This window comes from Crinia signifera, chromosome 1 (genome assembly GCF_055691185.1).
Source record: "Crinia signifera chromosome 1, ASM5569118v1, whole genome shotgun sequence".
NCBI lineage: Eukaryota > Metazoa > Chordata > Amphibia > Anura > Myobatrachidae > Crinia > Crinia signifera.
The window spans coordinates 301,329,657-301,339,656 of record NC_139217.1 but is presented as its reverse complement, the minus strand read 5'-3'; the positions used below and the strand labels follow the sequence as shown (position 1 = coordinate 301,339,656).

General features: G+C 46.2%; 1 protein-coding gene across 4 annotated transcripts in view; it reads left to right on the top strand.

The window, feature by feature from the left end:
- Positions 1–10,000, top strand: part of DOCK8 (dedicator of cytokinesis 8) — a 161,603-nt gene that overhangs the window by 78,688 nt on the left and 72,915 nt on the right. For all 4 annotated transcript variants that reach the window (XM_083186050.1, XM_083186049.1, XM_083186048.1 and 1 more), the window contains 2 exons: positions 3,773–3,868; positions 5,661–5,895. In XM_083186050.1, coding sequence (XP_083042176.1) covers positions 3,773–3,868; positions 5,661–5,895 — 331 coding nt within the window. The remainder of the gene's footprint in view (positions 1–3,772; positions 3,869–5,660; positions 5,896–10,000) is intronic.

The following is a 10,000-nucleotide window of genomic DNA, read 5'->3' as shown; positions in this document are numbered from 1 at the left end:
ATTAAAATTGAAACTCTGCAAAAAAAAAGAAATTTTGAAATTTCACCTACACTTTGTTTTAATTCCTGTGAAACACCTAAAGGGTTAACAAACTTCCAAAATGCTGTTTTGAATACTGTGAGGGGTGCAGTTTTTGAAATGGCATCATTTATGGGGGTGTCTCACATACAAGTCCCTCAAAGTCACATCAGAACTGAACTGGTCCCTAAAAAAATCAGTGTTTGAAATTTTCTTGAAAATTTGAGAATTTGCTATTCATATTGTAAGCCTCCTAGTGTCCCAAAAAATTAAAAGGAAGTTGAAATAATGATGTCAACATAAAGTAGACATATGGTCTATGTTAGTTATTCACTATTTTGAGTGGTAAGATTATTTGTCTCACAAGCAGAAAATTTAACATTTTGCAAATCGCAAAATTTTCCATTTTTTTCCGACATTTTGGTATTTTTCACAAAAAAACACAGACTGTATCGACGAAAATTTACCACTAACTTGAAGTACAATGTGTCACGAGAAAACAATCTCAAAATCACTGGGATAAGTAAAAGCAAAAAAAAGTTATCCCCACTTAAGTGAGACATGTCAGATTTGAAAAAAATGGCTCTGTCAGGAACGCAAAAACTAGCTCTGTCAGGAAGGGGTTAAAATCTAAAGGCCCATACACACTTGAAGATTTTCATTTCAAAAGACTTTGCCAAAATCTTTGATAGATAAATCTTTCACCAAAGTAGTGCGTACACACTAGACTATTTTCCTCAAAGAGCAAGAGATTTTCAGGAGGCGAAAGACTTTGCTGAAAATCTTTCATATACAAGGCTATTTACATAATGGGCAGGGTTTGAATTCCAAGGGTGGGAGCTGGGGCCATTTTAATCAGTGCATTCCTGTTCTTGGTGCCTGATTCAGAACTGATTGCCGGGCTGCGTATATTCGTAGCCCAGCAATCAGGTAAACTCCACCCCGAGCCGCCCGGGTGATAGTGACAAATTGTCGGGTGACGGCAGCGTAAGGCTGGCGGTGATGGTGACGTATAGTGGGTGACAGCAGCGTGAGGGTGATGGGCAGTGGGTGATACTGATGGATTGTGGGTGACGGCAGCGTAAGGGTGGCCGGTGATGGTGACGTATAGTGGGTGACAGCAGCGTGAGGGTGATGGGCAGTGGGTGATAGTGACGGGTAGTAGGTGAATGCTGTTTATGTACGGAGTGTCACCTGGCGGTCACGCAGTTGTAGAGTTGTACTGGCTCGGGGGGCACATGCCATCCTGCCACCTGACACAGTCCGCCACTGGAACTTGGGCCCCTAGAATCAAGACGGCCCAGAATATATGCATTGCTGGCCTGTGCCAGCAATGTATATATTACTAGCTAATACCTAATCATTGGTGCCCAGTGGTACCAATAATATATACATTGCTGGTCTGTGCCAGCAATGTATATATTACTGGCTTATTAATTACATTGGTGCCCAGTGGTGCCAGTAATATATACATTGCTGGCATGTGCCAGCAATGTATATATTACTGCATTATAAACATTATTGGTGGCCAGTGGTGCCATCTATATACATTGCTGGCATGTGCCAGCAATGTATATTAATGGCTTGTTAATAGCATTGGTGCCCAGTGGTGCCAGTAATATATACATTGCTGGCCTGTGCCAGCAATGTATATATTACTGCATTATAAATTTCATTGGTGGCCAGTGGTGCCAGGAATATATACATTGCTGGCATGTGCCAGCAATGTATATATTACTGCCTTTAAACATTGGTGGTCAGCGGCTGCGTGTGCATAAATAATGATACACGCACTGTGTGGAGCAGGGGGAAGATGCGGCCAGTGAGCCGGGGGCGGGGCATTCGGACGGGGGCGGGGCGCTCCGGCGTGCGTGTAGCCGGGAGGGGAGAGAAGTCTGTGCTGCAGGTCTGCAGCGTGTGCCGTCACTGCCATGTGAGCCGGTCAGCGTGGGAGCGAGGAGGGGTGAGTATAAGCAGGGGGAGGGAGCGGGCGGTCAGCTGGGCTGAAAGTCTGTGATCTTTCAGCCCGGCTGCCGTACACATTTAGCGATGATGGCTAAAAAACCAGCCATCATCGCTAGATGTGCTGGTAAAACCAGCAGACTGCCCACCTCGGTAGCGATGATGCGGGAGCGCGCATCATCGCTAGTCGGGGATCTCTGGCCCATACACACTAGGCAATTTTGAGCTGAAAATCGGTCAAAACACCCGTTTTGACCGATTTTCAGCTCAAAATCGTCAAATGTGTATGGGCCTTTAGAAATCTATTCTGGGAACTGGAGATATCTGCAGTCAAGCAAGCTGTCCTCCCACCAGAAAATGATGAATAATAAGCCCACTCCACTATACACCCCTCCTCTGCATATTAAACATCCTCTACCACCCTGAAAGTTATGTATCAGGGCCCCTTCATTCAGCCTAATGCCCCCTTCTCCCACCTCATCTCCCACCATCTGTGCAGTAAAGGGATAATTAGTGGAAATTACTGATCCACGCCCACGGGACATCAAAGCTTCCCCCACCCCTACCGCTGGAGGATCGGTAGGGGCCCCAATACATTGCTATGCCCAGGGGTCTACACTGCTGTTGACGCCCCTGTATGTGTATATATATATATATATATATATATGTATGTATATATATATATATATATGTGTGTGTGTATATATATATTATTATTATTCATATACATTTGGTCTATCTATAATACTTTAACTGACCCAGCTTATACTCGGTCACCTAAGTGTCCATCTCCGTGCTTTGCTCCGCCCCTCTGGATACCCCCTTCTGAAAATCCTGCGTTTGCCACTGCCACAACCCGCAGTGGCCAGCAGGATGCGGTCGGTTGGTCGTCCTAAAGATGGTTGACAGTCATTAGGTCAACACTACTAGGTCAACATGGGACAAGGTCGACACGGGACAAGGTCGACAGGTCATTAGTTTGACAAAAGCATTAGGTCGACATGGTCTAGGTCGAAAGTCAAAATGTCGACATGGGGTTTTTCACTGTTTTTTTGAGCACACGTGCCGACAGGTGGTATTTCATGCCCTACCATCCACTACGGCGTGGTGGGAGAATAAAATAGTGTGCCGAGCACAGTGAGGCACTGTGCTTGAAGCATGGCGAGCGCAGCAAGCCATGCGAGGGTACGCGGTGCACTTAATCCTGTGTCCATGTCGACTGTGTCGACATTCGGGTCAAAAAACAGTGAAAAACCCATGTCTTTTGACTGTCCACCTAGACCATGTCGACCTAATGCTTGTGTCAACCTTATGACCTGTGGGCCGTGTCCCATGTCGACCTAGACCCATGTCGACCTTGCAGTATGTCAACCTAGTGGTGTCGACCTAATGACTGTCGGCCATCTTTAGGTCGACCATATGATCCATACCCTGGCCGGCTGTGACTTCCCCATGCAGGCCCTGTCCCCCGCCAGTTCCGGACGCGTGGATGCACATGTCCAAATTTTAATCCTTAAAACTGGGAGGTATGAGGGGGTTTGCGGGGCAGCGGGAGGCTAAAGCAAAAATCGTGAGCCTCCTGCTGAATGTGGTAGGGTAGGCAAGTCTGGTGTATATACTGCAAAGTTCCCCAACATATGAGATGAAGTAAAGCAAATGTATGTACATGACAATTCTAAATACAACACATACAGTAGTTGCACATGTATGCAGTAGTATTTTTTGTATTTAACAGCCTTAAAAATTAAGGAAAAAAATATCTCTGATTTAATTCTATTTTTATTATGTACAGAAATTACCAGCACAGCCTGCACCTATCAAGTGGGTGGAAGGATACAAAGGGGTATTTAACTTGGAAGTACAGGCCGTCTCTTCTGTACACACTCAGGTAATATGTAGGGAAGTATTATTACTTAATTTTATAACTTTTGGCCTGTAAAGTCTCATTACCCTCCATGCACCACCCCAGGTAGAGTGTGACCTATGAAAGGACCTTGTCACTTCATCTTCTACATAAAGTCACTTACATGTTACAGTTATGTTGTTCTTCTTTAAACATTATTGGGATGTGCTTCTCTCAGAGTGCCTGTCCCTGGAAGTGATTTTATTTACATCTTATAGCCCTTTCCCACTGCAGCTCTTAAACGGTAATTTGCCGTTTTTTTAACCTTTTTAAATGGGTAGAGCTGCAGTGGGAATGCTCCATTCGTTTTACCCTTTTAACAAACTTTTATTTTTCTGGGTTGTCTGTGTGTTTATTTAACTATTTCTTGTACTGTAGAACTACAAGTGCCAGCGGGCCCTTTAATGCCCCGCATGCTGGGACTTGTGGTTCTCCAAGTCCCAGCATCCGGGGGAGGCTTGCTGGGACTCATAGTTCCACAGTAAAAGACAATAGTTTTTTATTCTATTTTTTACACTGAAATCAGCCCGGTGACCACCGCACAGGGTCACCGGGGACAGCACCAGGCTGTGGCATTACCCTGCTGGCTGATTGGGCCTGGGGCTGGTTCTTAAAATACAGGGGAACCCCTACCCTAGTCATTTTGTCCCCCAGATTTTGGGAACCAGCCCTGGCCCTGGAGCTGGTTTTAAAAAATCAGCGAAGCCCTATTTCCCGGGTTTCCTGATTTTTTTAATACCAGCCCCGGCTCTTCAGCCTGGTGCTGGTTACGGCAGTGGGGGGGGGACCCCAGGCCGTTTTTTTTTTTATTCCACCCCCACCCCCCCACCCCCATTTTTACTATAGCTTAAACTGGTTTTTAAACGGGTAAGTGTGAATGTTCCAAAAACGGCTTTTAAACAGTAATTTACCGTTTAAAAGCTGCAGTGGGAAAGGGTCTTTATGGCTCTTACCCATTTAAAGACCCGTTTAAAAATAACGGGTCATTACCCGTTTAGGCAGTGGGAAAGCAGCATTAGAAGAAATTACCTGAATAGCAGCAATAAGAAACTCTATTTATCACGGCTAAACCTCAACAATTAGTAAATGGGCTGCTTATGTTGTATTTTTCTTCAAATACACTATTATCTGGATACCCTATATTGTCTTTTACTCTGTTGTTTACAGAAATTTGTGCATATGTACATAGAGATAGATATTTCTGACATCATGCAGGTGGCGTAGCCAACTGCCCCTATGCGGGCAACATTTAGCGATATAGACACCATGCATACACACAGATGGGGTGGCAAACTGATCTGTACATTGATGGGCATTTCTGGACAGCAGCTTGGTGGCTGGCATGCTATAACATGCAACTTATCTGTCTCATGCCTTCGGCATGTAGGAAAACTGTGTAATAAATTTGTGCTAAACCTAGGGGATGGGATGCCTGTTTCCGACATATGTTTTGATCCCAGGGTAGGGTGGATGTACTGTAAATCCTAATACTAATTATGACTGCTGTGGGCAGCCCAACCTTCTGCAAGAAGACAGATGAATATTCAGCATAGACAGGCAGATACTTTAGCATGATGTAGTAAGCAGGCTGTACATTGCCGCAGCTGTACATTGTAGCGGACAACAACTCTTGCAATGTAATCACTTCTCATTTACCCATGCTTACCCCTGTAGTAGGAGCATTGGTGTACTTTCATGATTTCACAGTGGCATTTCAGGCAAATAGCGCATCTGGTTTGTGACTGTTTGTTAATATTTATTCCATTTATATTTTCAGGATAATCACTTGGAGAAGTTTTTTACTCTCTGCCATGCTCTAGAAGGCCCAGTGACTTTTCCAATGCGAGTACTGGACCAAAAGATTACAGAAAGTTCCCTGGAACATGAACTCAAACTTAGCATCATTCAACTAAGTTCTTCCACACTGGAACCACTGGTGCTGTTCCTTCATCTTGTTCTGGACAAACTTTTTCATCTTACTGTACAACCCATGGTGATTGGAGGCCAAACTGGTATGAAAATATTTATTTATGTATTTATTAACAGTTTTTTATATAGCGCATACATATTCCGCAGCGCTTTACAGAGAATATTTGAACAGTCACATCAGACCCTGCCGCATTGGAGCTTGCAATCTATATTCCCTACCACATGTACATGCACACACAGTCATTCTAGGGTTAATTTTGTTGGAACCAATTAACCTATCTGTATATTTTTGGATTGTGGGAGGAAACCGGAGTACCCGGAGTAAACCCACGCAAGCACAGGGAAAATATTCAAACTCCGCACAGTTAGGGCCATGGTGGATCGAAACCATGACCTCAGCGCTGTGAGACAGTAATGCTAACCATCACACCGTCCGTACTGCCCCGTGATATGATCTACAAATAATCATTGATACTATGGGGTATATTTACTAAAGGTCTGTTTTGTTTGATTCATGATGTTGATGGTTTTAAAATCGACCTTAATCGAAGTTGGGCTTCCCGGGATAAAACAGAAGCCAAATATTGATTAAGGTTGATTTAAAGCTATATTAAATCGATCAATTTCGCCTCCCAGTCTACACTATGGTGCTCCATTTTAAATGTTTTTAGAAAATATGTAGCAAACCTATACTGACTAAATTCCATCTAGTCGACTCAGTACTCAAAATTATAGAGATTATGTGCTGCCGTGTGCTGTCCCATGGCTTTCACAGATAGATGGTTGTTTTGTAGACAGGATTCCTGACAAAGTTATAATAAAACAAAAAGTTGAAACCTTAATACCTGTGTAAAGACTTAGAGTCTATATATATTAGGAACCGAAGCAGGTCCGGCAACCACAGGGGTCCCTCTGCATTCTGCACCTGCGGTAATTGGCGGGTCCCCAGTGTCTAGTGGGCTGCTGCGAACTCCAGCAGCAGGGCAATGCACCAGGTTCCAGTTGTTGCTAGGAAACCAGCCTGGTGCTTCCACTGCCAGATTGCCTGTCCGGCCGGTTGCCTAGCAACCGTAGGACGCAGGGCAGCAAGGGTAAAGTCTTGGATGTTACTAAGCAGCCAGGACGCTGTTGTTTGTGCACCCAGTGGCAGGTGTTTAAATTAGGGCTTTGAGGCTGATCTGCTGAGCCCTTCAGGATTGGCAAATGGTTTATTTTTAAAGAAAAAAATACATCTCCACTCCCCTCCTTCCAACCCCTGTCCTCATTTTACCCCACCACTGCTGCTGAAGTCCACTCTATCCTTCAATCCGCTTCTCCCTCCACCTGCCCGCTTGATCCTATCCCCTCCAATATTATCCGTCGTCTCAGTCCATCAGTCTGCTCTCACCCACCTGGCTCACCTCTTTAATCTTTCCCTATCCTCTGGGATCTTCCCTTCCTCCTTCAAACACGCTCTTGTCTCCCCAATTCTCAAAAAAACAAATCTGGACCCCAACTCTCCATCCAACTACAGGCCCATCTCCCTCCTCCCTTTTGCCTCCAAACTCCTAGAACGTCTGACCTATAATCGTCTCCTAAGCCACCTTACTGCTAACTCCATTCTAGACCCCCTCCAATCCGGGTTCCGCCCTTTACATTCCACTGAAACTGCCCTGACCAAAGTCACTAACGATCTACTATCGGCTAAATCCAAAGGCCTCTTCTCTATCCTCATCCAGCTTGATCTGTCGGCTGCCTTTGACACTGTTGACCACCCTCTCCTGCTCAACACCCTCCGCTCCTTTGGCATCACTGGCACGGTCTTCTCCTGGTTCACCTCATACCTCTCGGATCGCTCCTTCTCCGTCTCCACTCCGAGCTCCTCCTCTCCTACTACCCCCCAGCCAGTCGGTGTTCCCCAAGGGTCAGTCCTTGGCCCTCTCCTCTTCTCCCTCTACACCACCTCTCTGGGCACCCTCATCAGCTCCTATGGTTTTCATTACCACCTTTATGCTGATGATACCCTAATCTATCTCTCCTCCCCCGACTTATCCCCATCACTTCTGTCCAAGGTCTCCGAATGCCTCACGGCCATCTCAGCCTGGATGACCCAACGCTTCCTGAAACTAAACATGGCTAAAACTGAACTTCTAATCTTCCATCCCCCGAACATCCCCTCTTCTCCCACTATCTCCATCAGCATTGGTGAAACCGAGATCACGTCCACCGACCAAACGCGCTGCCTCGGTGTCATCATTGACTCCTCCCTCTCTTTCACCCCCCACATTCGTGCTCTCTCACAGTCTTGCCGCTTTCACCTACGCAACATCTCACGCATCAGACCATTCCTCTCCACTGACGCGACCAAAATTCTCATTCACTCTCTTGTCATCTCCCGCCTTGACTACTGCAACATCCTTCTCTCTGGGCTACCTCTCACCCGCCTCGCACCTCTCCAATCCATTCTTAACGCTGCTGCTAGGCTCATCTTCCTCTCCCGCCGCTCTACCTCCGCCTCCCCCCTCTGTTTATCTCTTCACTGGCTCCCCATTCCTTTCCGAGTTCTCTTTAAACTCCTCACCACCACCTACAAGGCTCTCTCCTCCTCCACAGCTCCCTACCTCTCTTCACTGATCTCTATCCACACTCCCTCCCGTCCTCTTCGCTCCATCGCTGACCGCCGACTGACCTCTCACCTAATCACCTCCTCCCACTCCCGTGTCCAAGATTTCTCTCGCGCTGCCCCCCTGCACTGGAACAACCTCCCGCCACCCATCAGGCTATCTGATTCCCTTACCTCCTTCAAGCGCTCCCTCAAAACCCACTTTTTTCGACTAGCCTATCCCTCCTCCTAACCTCTTTTGATCCTCCTATCCTGCCTCCGTTCCCCTCCATTCCTACTTATCCTATTGTATTTCGTTCGTCCACCCACCTATTTTTAGTATGTTAACTCTTATGAGCAGGGCCCTCCTTCCTCACGTACTCACCCTACCTCATTACCTCACCTGTGCTCCTGTCCTGTTCTTCCCTTCCTCTACTTCATCTTCGGTCTCCTTGACTATTTTGACACCTACTTCTGAACTGATGCTGATTTTAGTTCTACCAGCTATACCCCTATTTATACTGTATCTTTCTACACACCCTGTACGTTACCTTGTAATTTTTTTTTTTGTTTGCTATGTACGGCGCTGCGGACACTTTGTGGCGCCTTATAAATAAACGTACTACTACTACTACTACTAAAGAAGCCAGGCAAGCCTGAGGGCTCCTTTGATAGTTGCTGCTTCTAGCTTCTGCTGCGTACCATTTGGTGCTTCTTCCTCCGGTCATTTGTCTTCCAGCGCTGTTCTGTGGACCACCCCTTCTTACCACCTGCTGGTGACTTCACCCACCGATTTGGGTTCTCTCAGTCTGTGAGTTACCCGCGACGAGGTCGATGGTTGTTCTGTTGTGTGTGACTAGGTTGTAGTATCCATTTAGTTGTCGTTATCCTTAAGCAGTCCTTTAGTTAGAATACCTTTTGCCTTCCCCTAAGGGTCTCTAGGTCCTTGTATGTCATAAGACCTGGTGGCATCAAAGTTGGGGCAGACTCAATTGTCCCTTCATATGAGGCTATTGGTGAAGCCTAGCACCGCAGGGTCTATCATCTTTTAATAAAATCGAAACATAGAATACATATTGTTGGCTTGGATCATTGAGACCGTGAGTGCTGCTACATTGTTTTCAGGTTTCAATTACTATTGGAGCACACTCCGGGTATACTCACCTGGCTTGGAGTGCCGGCCAAATAAAAACAATTGTTATCATGGGAAACTCAAAGTAAACACATGTTGACATGACCTTACAGTATAACAATGGCAGCATGTACTGTCAAAGTAATTTCCATACCTTTTGCCTGAAATAAATAAATGAAAAAATCTTGATTAACCCCTTCCCGACATTTGACGTACATTTACGTCATGGCCGGGAGGTACTTCCCGACACATGGCATAAATGTACGTCATGACTTCTAACTGTCACTGCGTCTAGAGACGCAGTGACAGTTAGGTGATGTCTGCTGTCCCTGACAGCAGACATCCCCCCTCGCCGCCCAGGGGGGGCAGGGGTGCCCCCCCCGGTCGGCGATCGCTGTGATTGGCTGTTCAAATCTGAACAGCCATTCACAGCGTTTCCTGTGTTACCGGCGGCTAAGCCGCTCGGTAACACAGG